The sequence below is a fragment of the Anoplophora glabripennis genome, unplaced genomic scaffold (genome assembly GCF_000390285.2).
Source record: "Anoplophora glabripennis isolate ALB-LARVAE unplaced genomic scaffold, Agla_2.0 scaffold215, whole genome shotgun sequence".
In the NCBI taxonomy this organism is placed as follows: domain Eukaryota; kingdom Metazoa; phylum Arthropoda; class Insecta; order Coleoptera; family Cerambycidae; genus Anoplophora; species Anoplophora glabripennis.
The window spans coordinates 32,615-53,797 of NW_019416309.1; the positions used below are offsets into that span (position 1 = coordinate 32,615).

At 32.4% G+C, this 21,183-nt stretch overlaps 1 protein-coding gene across 1 annotated transcript in view; it reads right to left on the reverse strand.

The window, feature by feature from the left end:
* Window positions 1-21,183, reverse strand: part of LOC108913729 (glutamate receptor ionotropic, kainate 1-like) — a gene marked incomplete at its 3' end in the record, with an annotated part of 54,066 nt that overhangs the window by 28,102 nt on the left and 4,781 nt on the right. Inside the window, exon 2 of the mRNA XM_018719341.1 lies at window positions 8,920-9,080. Within this exon, the coding sequence (XP_018574857.1) occupies window positions 8,920-9,004 (85 nt within the window). The remainder of the gene's footprint in view (window positions 1-8,919; window positions 9,081-21,183) is intronic.

Here is a 21,183-nt window from a genome sequence, read left to right on the forward strand (position 1 = left end):
GTTGTGTAGCAAAACGCCAGTATGAAAATTTTTTATTCTTTCCAGAACCGTTATTTTTGTACGGCATAAGGTTTTTATGTCTTATTTTTCTAATATCTGTCTTGGGTCGAAATGCCGTCAATTTCTATTTAATTAATATTCCCGGCTCAAAATTGGAAAGTTTGATTTTCCGCTGACAATCCAAGTGCCAAGAAGAATTGATGGCACAGTACTCAACTGTTTTCTTTTAGGTTGTAGTATTTAAGTCATATATTCTTACGGTGCCTAAAATGATTTAAGATAATTTTCCTATCCGGCTCTTAGTCTATACCTAATATTATAAAACTTACTGTATCCACAAGCTACAGTTATATTAATCGACTCAATCAATTCGTGGCATTTACATAAAATGTGGTTTGAGGAAGGAGGAAGCAATTTCACCTCTTAACTAACGAGATATTTTAAGATTAAAGTTATAAATGACTACACGATTTATGATTTCGTAGCTTGCGACTGCACATTCGAGCAGGGTTATAAAGCTTAAAAAGCAATTGAGTTTTTCCATTTGCAACAGCAGTACAGGAGCTGTAAATAGGATTACCTAATAATAGTAATCCCACTTTGCAGTCTCTCTCTTTTAATCCATACGACATGAAATTATTTGTAATAAAACAGCACAGTTACAAATATTAATTATTAACAGAGTTTACTACAGAAACGACATTGTGTATACATACGTGACTTTTATCATTTTAGAGATAGCTGATATGCTACTCGGTACAGAAATGAAAACACACAATGTGTAAGTGTTAAGAAATTAAAATTTAGGTGAAATAAAATAAATATACCTAAACTTAAATTGTATCAGTAACGTTGAATACAATATTAACTCTAATGCTGATAAGTTCTGGTCGACAAAGTGTGACCGACCTTCTAAACAGGAACCTGATTACACTTTCCCGGGTTTTTGACGCACTGAATCCGAATATTGCTCATAACCTAAAATTGCCAAGAACTCAATGTTTAAGACATAACCTCAAATATGATATTTGAGGTTATGTTACACCTCGAGGTGATTTTTGCCCATAAAACTTAATAGGTTGCAGAATCTACGGTATTCAGTGTGGAAATTCGGTCCTCAGTGTTATAGTATCTCCTCACTCGCCATACATTCCCATTTTCCTAAATATTAGTATCCATTTTATTTCAAATTCTTAATCAACCATACCGAAAACTTTAATTTTCACTATAAAGGATGATAATTATTGATCCATAAGATACTCAAATTTATTAATCTTTTTATGAAATGTTGATACAAAAAAGTACATAAAACCGAACCTCCCTTTATTAAAAATGAACAATGATATTAATTTCTGTGGAAGGTCAAAGTTGTCGTATGTCATGTGGAGCATGGTACCAGACTGGTTTTATTAAATTTATTTCTGTGTGGTAGAAATAACCAATTGGCTGAAGGGAGGCCTCGCATATTTTCTGCAGGATCGCCATAGATTAATCGTCACGTCGTAAATCAGGATCGCTCTGTTTATGACACCAGAAAAGAATAGAAAGGGATTTATTATTTAAATCAGCAGGAAAGCCAGCCTCGCTTCCTTAATTGAATATTCTGCAAGTTCGATATAACAATTACAGTGCAGTTTCCTGAAAAAGTATCATTTTAAATGAAAGGGAAAAATTTTTCGCTTAAATCTCTTTGTTGGAATTATTCATTAGCAGTAATCATATGTTTTTTTAAGGTAAGCTTCATAAAAACGAATTTATTGTTTATGTTCTTTTATGAGCGATCGAGGGTTACGCCAAATTGTACCTTTTCGATAAAAGGGGACGATGGTGATATTCCGGAGAATTGATGTCGCACGAAATGGCACTGAAAATAGTAGTAATCACTTTAACCAATGGTGGAAAAGAAAAATATGTGGCACACAATAATATTGTGCAATAACATAGTTTTTATTCACGGAAAGTATCGCCAAAAGGTTTAAGAATTTTTGTGTGTCAACAAGGTATAAATAGTCATATGAGAAGATACCAGAGAATTTAAAATTTCACCATGTTCCGAGTCCAAAGCCAGACATCGCCTGTAGAGACCGGAAAATCTGCAAAACCACAATAGTACTTGTCTAGGACATCGAGCTTGCCATCAAAGCCATCCAGACAGCTTTGGTCAAGATTTGAAATTTTCACCGATGTTTTGAATTCAACAGAAGAAGAGAAGCCGGAGAAGTCCATGTCGGAACCAAAAACCATTCCAGACACACCAAGCATGGTTCTAGAGCAAAATAATGTTGATAGATCGCCTCTCATTGTTTAAAAAATCACCCATGTTTTGATTTCTATTAAAACAAAAGCAATGTTTTTCCAGCCCAATTTTTGAAAACACTGTAGAGAGAAATTAAACTTTCTCCACTTTTCCATTTACCACCTATGCATGAACAATTGTTTATGTATAAGATGTTATTATAACGCAAACCTGTGCATAATAAGTCCATATACAACCAGGTGATATAACTTTCATGCACTTCTGCCAACATTCCGCTCATTTTCAGTTCAAAACAGGATCGAGGCTAGACAGGCCTTGAAATAAAAAGTAATGGAAGTATCGTGGCAATGGCAGCCGTCGCAAATTGCTAAACTGGAAATTTATTAGTCAAATTTCAACACAAAAGGACAATAGACATTCTGTTGCAACCGTATAGTGGCATCTGCATAATCAAGGATCAACTCATAAACATCTATGAGGTACGATTATTGTCTACAATATCTGTGAACTGTACCACACTGCTGCAGAGTTATAGAGCGTTACTTCTGTTTCAGGGGGTGATAAATGATATCTTCCTTTATCAAAAGGAGAAATATTTAACAAAAGAAACTTTTATTCGTAGATTCAGTACACGAGTTTAACATTAAGGCCGGGGTTTCAGTCTATGTTTTTTTTACCATTGATGTCTATCCAACAACTAATGTATAGCTTCTTAGCAGTAGCTTGAAACAACATCTTACAAACATTTTAGATTAAAATACTTCGGATCTATCTACAGTGAAATAAAATCTGCTTGTTAGTTTTATTAAAAACTGTACAAAAAACATACAAATCAACAGCATGAACAAAATTATTCTTTCTTTAAAAAATTAAGAAATATTTCTGGTTTTTTTTAATATTTCGTCATTTAAAGACTCGAACGGGAAATGTCAGTTAAATTTAATCGAAACGTACACACACCCATCAATTATACATCCGTTCAAATTGCCCTCCGCTTTGATATAACAAATTCTAATTGCCAACTTCGAAAGAATGTAAATTCTCCAAACTTCCACGAATAAAGGCATCCCGAATTCACGAATCCCGGATAACATAATTACTGGCATAAATCTGATACAATACAAGAATTAGCAATTCATAAAGCCAGACAGCAGCATCCATATTGTATTCAGTTTATTGAAAGTTTCTTTAATGGATACATTTTGGAGGCTTTAAAACAATTATCTTATAATTGTTGTTATTTAACTTCCTGCGAGAACCCTAAGTTAAGATTTTACGCTGAATGTGACCCGAAATTAGATGAAGAAGGCAGAAATCCCCGAGCAGCAACTCTTCAGTAACTGAGTTACAAATGCCACGGTAATATATTGACTTCATTTCCTTCATAATACTCTTAATGCCCCGGCGTAAAATCTAGCCCATTTTGTAGGATTAAACATTTTTTCTAACGGTTTCAAAAGTATAACTTTGCATTTTAAGCGATTGTCGTTCTAAGTACTTTATATTCTCAGACAGAAAAGGTAAAAATAGGTATTTCGAGGTAAATTTAAAGGACTGGAAAAAATATACAGTGTGATTTACTAAAAAACAGAACAAACGTGTAACCGCTCTATTAATGATTAAATTTGAGCAATTTTTGTGTTAAAATGTAGGTCATAAAGAACTGCCTGTCTGATATAACATTTCTAAACGATAAATAGTTTTAGGGGATGTACAAAATTCTACGTCAAGAGTTTTGAACTAAAAAATATATTGATTTAAATTTTTGTCTACAGGAATCTTCCCAGTACATTTGGATTGAGGATAAAATTGAACTATTAATAAAAAGTTAAAGATTATGGTCTAGAATCTAGATACACGTTATACAGGATGTTTTACAAACTTGGAGAAGATATAGCAATTAGGGTGCATTATTAATAATAAGCATTTTCAATAATCAGAACTTCAACGGTGCAAAACGGTGCTTAAAATTTATAATACTCGAAACTAATACTTATTGATAACCTCTGGAATCGTCTCCTACATAAAAAGACATGAATAGTGACTGCAAACAGCCTACTTTTTTATAGTACACGGAAAAATTGGTAGTTTAATTTTATGTTACCATCAGTTCTACTTTAGTTTAACTGATGTTATTTATGTTTCCTGGATTTTTTTTTTATTAACTATGTGTTCTTTTTGTGAAGACAGTTAGTTTGTGTTTTTTATGTGTTAATAAGTGCGAATAAACATACTAAATTGAAACAGTGATATAATATGGAGTTTATTGATGAATTCAGTGGTTCAAAAAATGTTACTTCGCTTTATCGTGGCAAGTCAGTAAGTATTAAAAAAATATTACACTTTTAAAAAATATTTCTGATCCTCGAGTTATCAACCTCAACTTATTTTCTCTTCTTTACTTTCCAAGCTTGCAAAGACTTTTTTTTAACAAAAATAAGAAATGTTGAATGCATCTACATAAATACATATTTTTGTTATATTATTCAAAAGTCATGTAATCTTAAGCTACGTAAATTTTTAGACCTATGTAAGAAATAAATTACTAGAATACATTTCTCTGTGCCTACTTTACTACATATTCTTAATTGCTGCAAAAATTTCAAAGTGATTTATTTTACTTGCTACGCATTATTTGTTCTTGTATAAATACTAAGTGTCAGCTCCATTTCATTATGTAAATAACTCTGCTTTTCTAAGGTTATTTAGAAGCAGCAAATTTGTCAAATTTCCCGTAATGTTATTTGTTAATAACTATTAGTCGAACCAAATTACATTGGGCGAAAAAAAAAATTGTTACGTGGACTTTTATAAGTGGAAATGGTAAACCTAAAAAAAATAAATGCGCGAGCAGGGGTGGCGGAGGGTTGATTTGAGGGGTTGAAAAGTTGTGGAAAATTGTATCATTGGGATTTCTGGCGAAAGTTGACGTTAAACGCAAAAGTTGTAGATCATGCAAAAATCTACAACTTTTGTAGAGGTCACTTTTTACGATAACCTCAAAATTTCCGAGAAAAATGCGAAAAACAGGTATTTCTCTGATTTTTGGTTTTTTATTTCTCATTTGCGCAAAAATAACTTAATTCTGACGAAACTTGGTGAAAGTATACCTTTCTGTGTCTTAAATAACCACAATTTTTTTTTAGATAAAAAAATCAAGAAGTTTCCGAGATATTCATTTTTTTCGGTCTGAAACACTTTTTTTTCAAAGAAGAATTCTACTTAGAAAAATCGTACAGAGTTCTGCCGCTGATCATTTTTTTCGTTTTGACATATACTTTTTGTGGAATAAAAAAATCTGTAACCACAGTTCAAAAACATGCTCAAAAATGAAAAAAATATAAAAAATGACTTGCAACAATGAATTTTTCAGTAATTGTTGATAATTTGTTTAAATTAAAAAAAAATCAACTGATTACACGGAATTCTACGGATAAAATACAAAAAAAAACTGTCATTGTTTGACCCAAAATTTTATTTTTGTACGATATTGCTATAAACATCTAAGTCGAATTACAAATGCACAAATTGTAAATCTCTGTATGATTTGAGATTTCAGCAATACAAAGTATTAACTGCAAAGTCTACCTGTTGACGTGAAACCCGAAAAACCCGATATTTTGCAAAATCGTTTTATTTTTTTACTGGCTTTATTTGAAAACGAATTTTAAAATAAATTGCAAATTTACATTGCCACTTTTTTATTTATATTTATATTATTTATTTTATTTATTCACTATTCGACTTATCTTTATAGCAATACTGTACCAAAATAAAGTTGTGGATCAAACAATGAGACAGTTTTTTTTGTATTTTTTCCGTACAATTGAATGGTGTAATCAGTTCTTGATTTTTTTTAAATTTAACCAAATTATAAACAATTGCTGAAAAATTCATTATTGCAAGTAATTTTTAATTTTTTTTGCATTTTTGAGCATGTTTTTGAACTGTGATTACAGATTTTTTTTATTTCACCAAAAAGTATGTCAAAACGAAAAAAATTATCACCGTCACTCTGTACGATGATTTTCCTAAGTAGAATTTTTCTTTAAAAAAAAAGTGTTTCAGACCGGAAAAAACGAATAAAAACGAAAAATCAGAAAAATACCAGTTTTTCGCATTTTTCTCAGAAATTTTGAGGTTATCTTAAAAAGTGGCCTCCACAAAAGTTGTAGATTTTTGCATGATCTACAACTTTTGTATAGGATATTTTTTTGTTTGACGTCAACTTTCGCCAGAAATCCTAATGACTCAATTTTTCACTACTTTTCAACCCCCCCAAATTAACCCTCCGCCGCCCCTGCTCACGCATGTATTTTTTTTCGTTTATTATAAGCCCCTTTACCATTTCCACTTATAAAGTCCTCACAATTTTCTTTTTTTCCCCTCTAAATGAGTTATTTCGATCGGTCTATATTGTGTAAGTGCATATATCTTTAACTTTCATTTCTTTTCTTAAAAAACGTCAATTTTTGAGGGATTATCCCCGGCTTCTTTTGGAAAGATATTTGAAAAGTTGATAGGGAGTTCAAGATTTGATTTTCGTCAAATTTTAAGAGATACAAGATGCTTTTCTTTATTTTCTTTTTCGTGACGTCCATATTAACTTGTAGATGATTTCAACGTTTTATATTTGATTAAATTTTTGAGTAAATGTGAATGTCTTTCGTAGAGGTGATAAGTTTGAAACGGCTTCTACGGTTACCGTTGATTTTTGACAATATACTCGTATTATCAAAAATTACCGAAATATGTATATTCGACACTGCGAACTACATGGTATTAATTATTATATTATCAATGAATTCCCGAAATTTATCCTGCGAGCTGAAAATATAAATACGTACTAAATCCGACTCATAAAATCGTCGCCTCAATCCACAACCGAAAATGAAACTAATAAACCTATATATCGAACCCATTAAATTCCAACGACTGTGCTTCGCAACCCTAGTTCCTACGCTGAGCTCCGAACAAATCAAATTAGTCCAATAAATGTAGAGGAATAAAACAATTATGAGAATTTTTATGGGTGTATACACTCGAGCGTTTTTTATTTGAATGTGGACGTGTGATGCGATTCATTAATCATTTTTACGTCTTTGTCAACTGACCAGAGCGGCACTAACGGATTATTTTTCACAGGCGCCGACGACTCGTTGAATAATTTTAATTTCGACGCCTGATTTTAAACATTCCAGTCTTTTTTAAATACTTCATTATGTCTACTTTCATATTTGTGTTAGTTATTAATCAATAACTAATAGAGATCATACGGGAAGTAGTTGTCGATATTTTAAATGGAACTCCCTATAAATTATTGCATTATTCACAAAATACATCGAAAGTGTTAAGGCGTTCCCATATCTAAATCTAACCATTTTCGAGATAATCGACATTTTACAAAAATTTTGACAGATGCTTTTCGATACACACAAAAAACATAACACTATTAGAATCACCTGCAGAAAATTATATAGATTTTGAAAACTTGAAACCGACAAAGCTTTTTAAATTCAAATGGAACACCGTGTATTTTTGGCACTATATAGGCAATACTCCTTTTGGAAATAAATCTTTAATTGGGTATATATTATAAACCCACTTAAAAAAGCAGACCCTAAGCACGTCTTAATTTTTAATCGCATGCAAATGGAATGAATGGGCGTCGTTAATATTCATAGTCTTGTTAGTTTATTCAATAGGATTCTCGTACGCAATGCCTATCCTCGACCAAAGCAGACAAAATATCCTGGGGCGTTCGGTTCTCGGTACATGAAGATGTGGTGCACGTAATACGCTGTGGATTAATCAAGGACTAATTAAAATTTTATGCATTGGTTCTGTAGCGAGCTCTTGTCAAGGGCTTTTCTTTGTGAAATATTATTTATAATTCTTTCTATACATACAGCTAAACGTAGTTGTGGTTTGCTCCGTTTCAAGAATACGTTACTGATAAACTGAAAATGTGTATCCGTTTTATTTAGCTGATTTGAAAATTTGAAGTAATATACAAATCAAATTGGCACTTTACCGCATGAATTGTGTGTGTCGTAAGAAACGCAGTTTTTCTAAACTCATATTCATTTAGTAAAACTTTCCTTTTCTAAACTTGGTGTTTAATAAACTGCTTGAAAAGCTATTGATTTAAGAATAATAATTGTATTTTATGCAATTTATTATTATCTTCGTACGTGACAACTAGTACATCATTATAGGTATACTTGAAAGTCTTGAAACAGGAAATAGACAATAAAACTGACATATTTCTAAACTGAACGGGAAGTATGTATATAAATTTTTATTTGTTAGTCGATTTAAATATATGTATTTTTATAATTGACGCGTTTCAATGATTATATTGGTGCCAAATTTCAGAACGATATTAAAAATTTGAAGTCAACAAATAACAGTTTTAGAGTAATATTCTTTTTTCAAACAGATCAACTAATAAATAAATCTTACATATTTAACGGAATTATCCTAAAAAAAATTTGAAATTTCTCCATTTCTCTCACCACGTACAGAAAAATTAAACTATCTACTATTTTGTAAGCTAATCGCATTTGGCGTGCAAAAATGAAGCGTCGACGGGTAATAGCTCCAGTGACGCGGACATTTCCATAGCAAATGTGGCGGAAAGCCAGCTCGTAATCGCTCACCTATTTTGACGACAGGAGGCAAGGCTACTGCGACCGCGAGCAGTCCGGTGAACCCCAGCGCGGCCCCCCAGCTGCCCGGCTGCATGGCTCATGGCGCCAATCCTCCGGCAGGGACGACCTTATCAACCATCTCACTTCCCTCGATCGGACCGCAGTTCACTCTGAAAAATTACATCACTACTGTAGGGTTCTGAAATATTAGAATGGGAGAGGTAGTGACGGATTTTCGGTTGCGATTTTAATCGGTATGTCTTTCATTCACACATTCTCGTGAAGAAATAGGCCAGGAAACATAGAGTTGGACGCGACTTTTTGTTTCGGCAAGCTGAATTTACCACTATAGATGCTAAATATTACGTACAATAACATATTAGTTTCCACAGTCATAAAAATGGGGGAAAGATTGTTTACAGGGTGGTTATTTTACATATTCGGAAATGAAAAGAGCTTTAAGTTAAAAAAAAATCGTCAAGATTCATTGAAAAAAACAACGGAGTTAGAGTTGTTTCAAAATCATATGAGCTTTAAGAATTATGCGGATACGCCACGCCTTTCGCGCATTTCGCGGCTCCTGAGATATTGAATCTACTCTACAGACTGTCAAATATATTCCAGCGAATTTCGCTTTTTTAACGGCAGGACTATGAATATTATCGGCCTTTTCTTCAGACTCGCTGTCGTTCACTTCCCCCACCCTTCCGCCGCGCCACGGCTCGCCGAAAAATCAAGCGACCCACTGACTTTTGACAATATTTCTTATGCATTTAACATACTTCCACAAATAAAATATTTTTATCTGGAAAAGTACTGGGATTGCCGGTTATGACAGTATATTTTTTTGCCGCTACCAACCTAATTTGTTTAACAATAGGCCGTCAACTTTGACAGTCTCCGTTATTTTTCAACGAATCTTGACGATTTTCTTTTAACTTAAAGCTCTTTTCATAAGCTTTCCAAATATTTTAATTTGAAGTTGATCATTTTTATAGTAGGTATCTGTACAAGGGTCAAATTCGGTCTGTTCGATTTCAGCTATGACAATTTGATGCGGATTGCCTAAATATGTGACGTCACACTAAAATAGTCTATTGTTACCCTTAGCCAAAAATTCTCTACGAATATATTTTTCATCTTCAACTGTCAAAGTTCGATTTTTGAGACATACCGAGAGATCCAGAATGATTGAAGTGTTTGGGGAACACAGCCTGATTCTAAAACCATCTTTAACATATAAAAATCTGTAGTATTGACAAAGACAGGCACAGGCTGCGATCTCCAAACACTTCAATCATTCTGGATCTTTCTGTATTTCATATTTTCAGTGTCTGCTGTATAAGACTGCCACAATAAAGAAAATTACTTACATTTTAAACTGTTCATTTAAACAACTTTTGTGTCAGTACAAAAATACAGTACATTACTGAAATATGTAACGTGTGAAGGAAATGCACATTATTCCGCATGTGGAAACGTTTACAAGATCTCAGAGAGGTGTTCTAGAGGTGAAATATCAGTTGAATGTGTTCGCTATTATTTTGATGTGTTTATCTTTATGGATACATTCATCTGCACCTTTCAAGAAATAAGGCATATTTATCCACATTGTTTTCCAGTAAGACAGCTACTAGCTCAGAAAATATTTGTCGAGATGCTCTCAATCTCCTAGTCGCCTGGTTGACTGGCAACAACATGCAAAAATATGAAGTAGGTACCATCTATTTTTCAAAAACAATATCTTTTAGTCGCCATAAAATAACATACAAACGGAAAATGTGATTTTAAGCGATATAATCTAAATTTTAAACTTTAAAAACTTATTCTACTAATAATTTAATATACCTAACTACCCAAATAAGAGATCACATATATGAATGAGAAAAGCTAATGTCAAAATATTAATTGTTTAAGTGTCCATATTAAAAAAATCATAAAATATGAATTGCAGTTTATCACATAACGAAAATTTGTTTTCATAGTTCTATTTTACTTTCTACTGACTTTCTGTCACATAACTAACTAATAAAATAATTCAATTTTAAAACACGGAGGTCGAACGGAGATATAACTTTCATGCATTTTGGCATGGAATCAAAGAATTCCTGATCCTGCAGTTTGCTTTCAGAACGGAAACATGTACATTAAAATTATAGCCTGAAGCTGCACAGCTTGAGATGAACATAAATCTTTAAATAAAAGAACAGCCACACGGCTTAATCTAGATTTGGATAATTTACCGTTACGTTTGCTTCACTATTTTACATATTTATTTACGCCGGGAGCTTTAGTAATACCAAAACTTGTTTACAAAACATTTCGCCTCACTAGCAAAACGTTTTGTTTTTGTAGACATTCGTCTTTCGATGATAAAGCTAACGTGAAATTAAAGAAATAATTTAATACAAATTCGACAAGGCTTTAGTGCAAAGAAATGTATTTCTAACCTAATAAAATTCGGTCAGTATAATGAAGCGAAATTCACATTTCGAATTGTCATAATAATCAATGGGCGGATGGAAATCCAAGAACAGTTTTCTCTGAATGTTTGGGCAGGCATTGTGGGCGATTACTTGTTTGGTCCCTACTTTTTACCTAGAACCCCCGATAGTAGAACTTATCAAAGGTTCCTACAAGAAGAATTACCACCACTTCTAGAAGAAGTGCTATTGAGGTTACGTTAATTATTGTGGCATATGCATGATGGGGCGCCACCTCACTACAGCTTTACCGTTAGACAGTTGCTGAATGATCAGTATCCTAACCACTGGATTGGTAGAGGACGACCCATTGCTTGGCCGGCTCGTTCCTCCGACCTAAATCCCTTGGATTACTTTTTTGGGGGCTACCTTAATACTATGGCATATCGTACTCCAGTTTCCAATGTAGAAGTACTTCTACAGTGCATTGTAGAGGGTTTCGCAACCATACAATACGGTTTGGAATTATGAAGCCTGTAAGACGATCAATGCGGAGACGCTGCGCAGCATGCATTGCATCCTAAGGACAACATTTTGAACATTTCTTGTAATTTGAAATTTATTGTTACACATTTAGCAATCAATAAAAAATGGTAAATAGCAACGTAGGTACTTAAATATCTTCTTATTTGATTTCCCAGTTATCTAACGACCAGTAAATACGAATACTTTACAAGGATACTTTATTGCCATACATTGATTGTACATTTTAAAAATATTTAAAATTATTAAAAAAACTAGTGGCGTACGATTTTTTTTCAAAAAAGGTCCCCTACTCCCCCAATAACTACGCCACTGGAGTGTATTTTGGAATAAGTTATCCATGAAAAAATAGTCCCTTCTAAAAAAATGTCATCTCCCAAATATTATCACTCAATCTTTTATGCAAGTGAAGTTACAGGAAAAATAATATCCGTAGAGAAGAGTTCTGTCAAGAATTTGTATAAGGCAAAACTTGATTATTTTCATCGGTAGAATACGGCATTAAAGTTTGGCAAAACTTATCATTAACACCCTGTATAATTTCGAAATTGCAGAACACATATTTTTGGGTTTAGTATTTATGTAAAAAATAAATATCTGCTAAAATTATCTTAGAACAATGTTATTTTATATGAATAACATAAGAGGTTAGATCAAATTATTTAAAATAATTTTGACATGCTTTCGAATTATATATAGCAAATAAACCAATGTGAGATAAAATATATTACAAATGTAAACCTGCCTTTATTTAATCTTTATCTTATTTTAACAGTTTGTATGTAAAATATAAAGGGACATTATACATTTTTGTTAGTTTAGGCTATTCCTATATTTGCGTGTATTTAATAGCTTATATTTTAACGGTTTGTACTTTCATGGATATACACGGACTCCTAATTCTGGTAATACACAGCATAGCTACGAATTGTGAAACTGTTTTTTTAAGAATAACTTCTTAAAAACCGTATGATCTTAAGAAAAACAAAAGTGAATATATGAATTTTTAAATATCCTATTTGAGTATATTACAAACATACAGTACATTGAAAATATCGCAAAAAATCATTCAATTTTTTAAAGAATAATAAATTTTGTGTAGTCGGTTTTGTTTATCAAAACCTATCTCCCACTAAAAACATTCCCTAAGAGCATAAACACCCTACATGTTACACTCTGTCTTACACTCCAATAAGCTTCATATCTAGTTGAAAATCAATTTTCGTTAACTTTCTATCCCTCACGAACTCACAGCTTTTAGTGTGTTGGATTTCAAAGCACTCGAATCGAATTTTTGTGCAGCGAAAATAAAAAGAACTTGAATAAGGTGACATAGAAAGATCGCCAAAAAACTACCAAACTTAATAATATAATAACAAAACCCTGTTTAATTAATATTTGACATGACTTTCTTCTAGGTTGTTCTACCATTTTTGTTATTGTGGTAGTAAAATAAATATTTACCTTATTTAATAGATCAAAAATTATATATGGTGTGATGTGTAAGTAGAAAAAACAACGCATTCAAGGACGGCAGTTAACAACTAATAAAAATAGATGATTTTAGTAGTTTTTCCACTTATTATGCCTTGGCTTATGTACCTAATCATTGAGCTGCCCTTGTTATTCTTGGGCTAGGCTCTGTAGGGGCGTATCAGCTATCGGACTGCCCGATATTGATTTCGGTTGTCGTTGTCGAAGGACATAATTGTTCCTCAGACAGTAGTGGACCTCTGAAATGATTTCATAACAAGCTAGGAGGATCCCAATGCCATTATATAATATACGAACTTTATAATTTGCAATACTTTGGAAAGAATCCAATTTTTCAAATTAAACCAAACTCGTTACAAAATATAATCACCTTGAAAGGTATGTTTTTCCAGAATTATATAACAGGAACTCTAATAAAGAGCATTATCTTCCACGCAAACGAGGCTCATTATTCCAAGCCTCAATTTAGGCGAACGGTGTAACGTTATTACATAGAAATGTAATATCCCTAAGTAATGCGGGAAGCGTAATTTATTTTTAACAGAAATGTGCATCCGTGTACAGCAGAGTACCCGCTGAGAATTGAAATTGTCTTCACAGGCGTATAAGCGTTTCATCTTTCAGTATAAACCAACCGCTGTTGCAATTTCCACCAGTAGCCGCCTGGTTTGCGGTCTCCTTTGTAACAGTGGTCGACATGTGAAAGGATTTCTTCTAATTGCGTAGCTGAACTCTCCTGAAATTTTCAGGATTTGATGAAGCGTTTAGAATTAATAGTGATAATGAAAATTTATACTGTAAATGTGACTGAAAGCAACATGTTACAAATACCTGTTGAACCAATCTGGAGATTTGTTCATGTGAATTGTCGTAATTGGTGGGACGATGCATTTTTGATTTCCATGGCAGTAGCACATTGGAAATGAGCTGTTGGACATATACTAAGCTGTGCTACTGTTTTATCCCTGATGGTTAGTGGGGTTGCGAAAAATGATGCCTTCACGTCAACACTAAAAATGCAAAGAATGGCTTAGGTCTAACGGAAAAGCAACTCTCCAGGCAAAGTGACTCAAAGAATGAATTGCTTTTGAGGAACGCCACCATGACAGGTGAGGTTTATTGCCAACAATTCCGTCGTCTTCACAGTTCGCAATTCACGAGCTCGACTAGAACATTATTCCACATTCTCCTGATCTTGATTTCCATCTCTTCTCCGTTCCATATCGAAGGGATCTTCTTCAATGACTTTGTCGCGCTTTATAACTTCAAACTGGATTGTTGCCTTTATAACAACTTCATCAAGTTAAACCGGGTAGTTTAGACGGCATAGGAATGAACAAAGAAACCCTACTGATAAAAACGTCCCCTTGTACTATCCTAAACTGACCACAAATAACCACCACCGCATAGCCTGTATTGGATCCAAATATTAATGCAATACATCAATTAATCATTTCTGGATCTTTACTGGTTCAATCTGTAACTGACACATGGAACAAAATACATCTACTCCAGAAATTAATTCTTGCCAAGCTACCCAAAACTTCTTACAGTAATAACTTCGGTTGGTATTCAAGTTCTGGCTCAACATTTGCCGTAAATCAAGGGTTTTTATTCCTCCCATTGTCGGATATTTGCAATTCATATTTTGTGTTCTCTAATCGATCGCCGATTGTCATAGTTTTACCGAACGGCACCTATTTGTAGCGGCGGAAAGTTCTGCGTATTGGTATTTTCCAGGCCATTCATTTAGAGACGGTTGGGGTCGTTAAGTGAAAGGAGGCAACATTAATTTTTAAAATATTATGCGTGGAACATGCCAAGCTCGTCTCCCCATAACGATTCACAATATATCATTTTCTATTTGCAAGGCTGAATGTTTGGAATAAATAGTTGGGGGGTGAAATCAATAGGGTTCCGATAAAAGTCTAACCCTCAGATGGGGCAGACTGGCTAATCTGACTCATAAATTATTAATTACCAGTTTGGAAAGATACGGCCTTTTAGATATTTTGACGTGGACATGAAAATATCGGTAACAGATAATAAAACTTTTATAATTGACAGCCTTAATCAATACATCAGGGGACATAAAATCGTCAGACGTTAAAGACTTATATTTTCATTAATTCTAGAGTTAAGTTCCACTGTTACAGGTATTCATATTATCCTTGGCTAGCTAAAATCAAATTCCATAGTAATATAAAATAAGTGTTCAAGCAAACTAGTGTAACTATTGAAGGAATCACAAATGTGTACTCAAGCAAATGTAACTAAATTGGTTTATTTTCATCCAAGCAAGCTATTCCTGAGATATCGTCCATTCGGTTCCGGAAACCTTGTCCTTGTAAAAGGACCTTATAAATATTGTGTTACTGAAAGTCTTATAAGCTGTATTAAAGTTATCAGAATCCACGGCGGTAAAAAACTACTGTTGGTTGTTACTGTCAAAATACCTTTATTTTCAAGGTGACAAACAAAATTGTTCGTGATTAGTGATGTTTTATAAAACTACTGGCACCTTACTCACCTTAGTTATCGTTTTTACATTTACACACCTAATTCTGCTTTTATGTAACTTAAGGTAACAGAAAATGTTGTATTAGTTTCCAAGAAAATACTGACAAAACTATTTGGCTGCGAAATAGTTAAATATTTTCATAAAATAACAAAAATGGTGTAGATTGCATTTGTATAAAATAAAATAACTTTTCAGCCAGGATGCAAAGAGATAGCAATGGCTTTTTACTATTACTGAAAAGTACATCAAACCGCCAAAATATAGTCGAGTTGTAACCAATAACCATTGTGTTGTATTTGATGGTATACTAAAAGTTTCAGTGCCAAGTATACTAGAAATACTGTTCTTTCTTCTGTAATTTCAAATCTCATTTCACATATTTACGTACTAAAGAATTAACATATCCATCATTTGAACTTTCATCGATTTAGATGATTAAAAGTGACAAACACAACTCTATGTTAAATAGTTTTTATTAAAATCATAGATAGGTACTTCGTTTCGATTCACAGTAAAAATAATAAGTTATTTTACTATACAGGGTGTTAAAGTTTGATTGCCTTTAGCAGACGATAGAATACATTAAAATAAACAAAAAAAACCTTATATGACATGGGTCCTAAACTCAACCATTTCCGAAAAAATAATTATTTTTATTTTTAAGTTTTTAAGTTTAAGTTTTTTAGTTTTAAGAGATTCATAATTACTAAAATTCGAGCTAAAATTTCAGCACAACACTATCTTCGTACTACAAAATAGTTACAATTTACTAAATGTTTCACAACAATAGTTGTTTACATTTTTTCCATAGGACAAATCTGCCGCGTGCACACGTAGTATGCACCAGCTGTGTAGCGTTAGGTTAAGCGCTGTTGCCATGTTGTGATGAAACTCCCCACACACGCTGTATATTTAAAACTGTTAAATTTACGCCCCTGTAATATACAACTTTTTTGTTTATTTATGATTATTCTATCTCATGCTGAAATAATGCCAGTCAAGCCTCTTACACCTGTATAAAATCGTTGACTTTAAACTGGAATTCTTTCATTTCATAGTAATACAGTTCCAAGAAATTAGTTCACTTCTAGTAGTGCAAAATAAATAAACTAGCTACTCCAGCACTTCAGCGAAATATTATTTCCTGTCAATCCCACTTTTTTCCTCCCCATTTATCTGACAGAGGAGCAATTACGGACATTTTCTTCTAATTGCGGCTCCAAACGAATTCGGGAAGTTGCTGTCTCGCAGCTGCTTATATTTTTCTTAAAAATCGCGTGCTAAATCGATAAAAATACAGAAGAAAAACAAAATCTCTATCAAACTACCATTTATTTTCTCTTTGCTCAGAACGTATGTTACGCGTATTTTAAATAAAAATGTTAAACATTACCTATAGATTTCTTAAATGCTATCAATTACATAGATAGATAGGTATTTTATTACGGGGGTAAGTACATGATGAAAAAAAAAAAAAAAAAAAAATCAAGAGCTTCTCAAGTGAAATGGAAAAACTTCTGAACATTAAATTAAATGAAACTCAAGAGTCTTTGCAATTCATATCTTGTTTTGAATTACCTCAAATTGTACTTTTTTAACTTCCTTTTTGAAATGAATGTATTAATAATTCTATATTTATTTTCCAACAAGTGTAATATATCCTTTTAATTATTTAAATAGTACAAAGACAAGAAGTACTTTGCTTAAAATATTACAAAATAGGTTTAAGGAAATATAAATCTGGAAAAATGTATGATCAAAAAAAAATATTTCGAATACCTTTGTCTGAAATAATTTTGATTTACATACGTTGCATGTTATACAAGTATCGTAAACCATAAATTTTGAACAAATAAATCTGCTATAGTTCTTCCATTACTCCATGTTTATATCTTTCCATTTCGGAATAGAAAGTATTTGAAACTGTTAGCGAGCACCATCCCATTTTCAGAAGATTTATTTTTCATTTAGGTACAATCTATCGCGGTGATGGAAGAAATAGAAATACATTTTATATGCATGGGTTTTGGTTGAGCTCCAAAAACAAGACAAACATTTTGTCTGTAGAAATTCTTTATTAATTTGATGAAATAATGATGAAATTTGAGAATCTGATTTTACAAAGAATTAGTAAGGGTAATAAGTATTAATTCTATGCTGTTTTAGAAAAAAAACTGAAAAAATAAACATAATATCATTTTTGTGAATTAATAAAAGCAAATCTGTTTTTAAATATGCACTTATCTAACGGAAAGTGTGCGTTTTGGTATAGGGTGAATGTATTGAGTGTGTTAAATTACCTGGACATGACCCTATTTGTGCCTATTTCAAAGTAGATCCGATTTGATGAAGATAGAAAATAATATATTTACAGTGCAATGTTACAAATTGGTACAAAATCCTGAAAATAGGTAACTAAGAAATTTGAGAAAAATTAAATGTGTATTAATATTTTTGTATTAGTTTTTACTGTATGTTCAGGGTTCGATATTCGGACAGAGAATGAGCTCCGGTGCTAGTCTGGCAACGTTGCCACTGCGCATCTTAAACTCGCGGAAATATGGGTCTACTCATATCTAAGGCACTATTTATTTTTACTAAATAGCCGTATTACATCAGGATAAAATTAGTAATCCATTCCTTTTGTCGAAACGGGAAGCAACATGAAGAATCGACGGTAAATTGAATATTCAGAAACTGTAAAACTCGCGTGACATATTTACTCTGTATACGGTTTTATTCGTGGGCGTATGTTGAATTTGTAACATAACAAATTAACACGCTTTGTGGCTTTTTTCGAACCGGTGTTTCTATTTTTTGTTTGGTCCCAACATGCGCGAACGTTATTTATCAGTTCAATAGGTCAGTTTCCATAGGATCATTAATTATGAATCGAATACGTGTCATATGTTGAATATTTGTTACTGTTGCAACCGAATATTAAATTTAATGTTGTTACTGTATCTCTCTTACAAAAACACACCGTTTAGGAACGTTAGTAGACATTTGACATAACATTCCAATTTCATTGTTTATATACCTAATCCAACGAATGATGTTTACGTTGAACTATTAAGTTAATAATCGATTAAGTGGCTAATTTGAAACTTGTTGGTAGCTGCGTTAATTAATGTTGTTAGAGATTAAATAAAATCGATTAAACCGTTTTAATTAAAGAGATAAATTATCCCCATCGGAATGTTTTAAATGGGCCTCCCAAGGAATTATCATTTCGTTAAAATTAGTCTAAAATCTTCTGCTAATTTAGAGTATTACATTAATTGGATTATGTCCTTAAATTAATTTTCAAACAATGACGTTGCGGTTTTAGCGGATATTTTTCGCCGGAATTTATTTACTTTGTTCTCCTCGGTACACGAGGATCATATTGTTTTATACCGGCTCCGAATTGGCCTAATCGCTACTTTTGTACAGTTTCTACTTCATCTAATGAATATAAATGTTCCCTGCAAAGAAATCGCAGTATTGCTGAAAATTGTGAGCATGTTGCCCGTAGATATACCCCGTTTATGAACGAAGTTCATTTCTCTTTATTATTACAACCTTACAAATCCAAACATTCGTACAAACACACTTTTACTGTCCGTGATATTTGTATACTCGAAAATTCCTAAAAATGATCTATTTTAGCTCAGCACTGATTTTAATTTCGAAAATAAGAAAATCGTGAGGTCTGGCGAGAAAGTAGTGTGAGGAAGGGCAGTAATATGATTTTTAGCACAAAACTGTATTGATTATAACTGGTAGCGAACGTAAAATAAAAAAAAATAATATGGAAATAATGACTGTAATGTTTTATTTTCGTGACCAACTATAGCCAAAATAATTTTTATTAAGTATAAGTTAGTCCAACATATATTAAAATAGTTTTCATGATATTTTTTTGGAGACCAACCACACAAGCGACTTCGTAAGAAGTTAGTTATTCGATATGGCGATGTGACAACTTTTTATTCTTCTGAGAATAAAGGATGCCTGAAAGAATATAAGTTCCTGAATAAGTTTCAGTGCATACAGCTGCTACGATTCTAAAAAGACTCGATATGAGTAAAATCAATTTTAATTATATTTGTCGTTACGTTTGTATGATAAAATAGTGCATACGCAGCAAAATTTCACTGCATATCCACGTAGAACTCATAAAATTTAATTGATATAATTTTGCAAAATAATATATGTGAACGAATTGCCTGCAATTTAAAATGTAATGTATTACACTAATTAGTTCATGTGCATCACAAATTTTCTAATTGCAAGTGCCTTTATACCAGTAATATATGTAATTAATACATAATTATGTATGTTCAATAATTTCACACAACCTTTCTTTAAATACATATTTTTTGCATAAGATATAGGGTTCTAATAAAAAACGAAAGATACGAAATGTAGAATATAATAATGGTAATAATTAATAACAGTATTAATATTTTTTAAAAAAGAGCCTGAGGAATTAGTTGCTTTCACTAATTTTTTAATATAATTGGGTAGCAGAATTTGATAGACTTTTTACAATAACCTAACCGCAACTACAAAAACTTATCCAAATTTGTGAAGCTCTAAATGATCTTGACTAAAATAATAACTTTGATTTAAATGGAAAATGTGATCGTAAAATATTGCCCCAAACCATTAAAAGTACGTAATTAGTGTTATTGATTTGGAAAAAGAATTTTTAATGATCTTATTGTAAAGTTGCTTAATTTGTTTGAAAATGTATGAACATTTTTGTAGTAAATAATATCAACAATAACGAGTAGTTGTAAATTCACAAATTGTATTACAATAAGATTTTGACTTGGTTTTTACCATATTTAGGGACCATTTTTGAAAACTAATTACGCTTACATCCGAAGTACGTAATCAGGAAACTTTAAAAACTCTCTATGTATGCGCTGCAACAAAAAGCGCATAAACCTAATAAGCACATAAAGGAAAAATTGCAGTTTTATGAGATGCATTCCAACATTCGTAAACGTTCTGTTAGCAGTTTCACTTTAATTTGGTTTTGAATCGTCTGCGGGCCTCTCTATCCACTCCAGGTATTGGCGTATTTTATTTGTACCTGTATTTCTCCTTCCGCAGGCTGTACTCGCGATAAAATTTCGTACCAATTTCCGGTAATAAATTGCCTAGCGACTTAGTTAACGTGAAATTAATTAGAACTTGCAAACTGTTTCTACGCAATTAAATTTAATTATGAGAATATCGAAAGTTCGTAGTGATTTTAAACAGCACGTAAAATCTAATATGTCGCAGTGTTAACAGGAA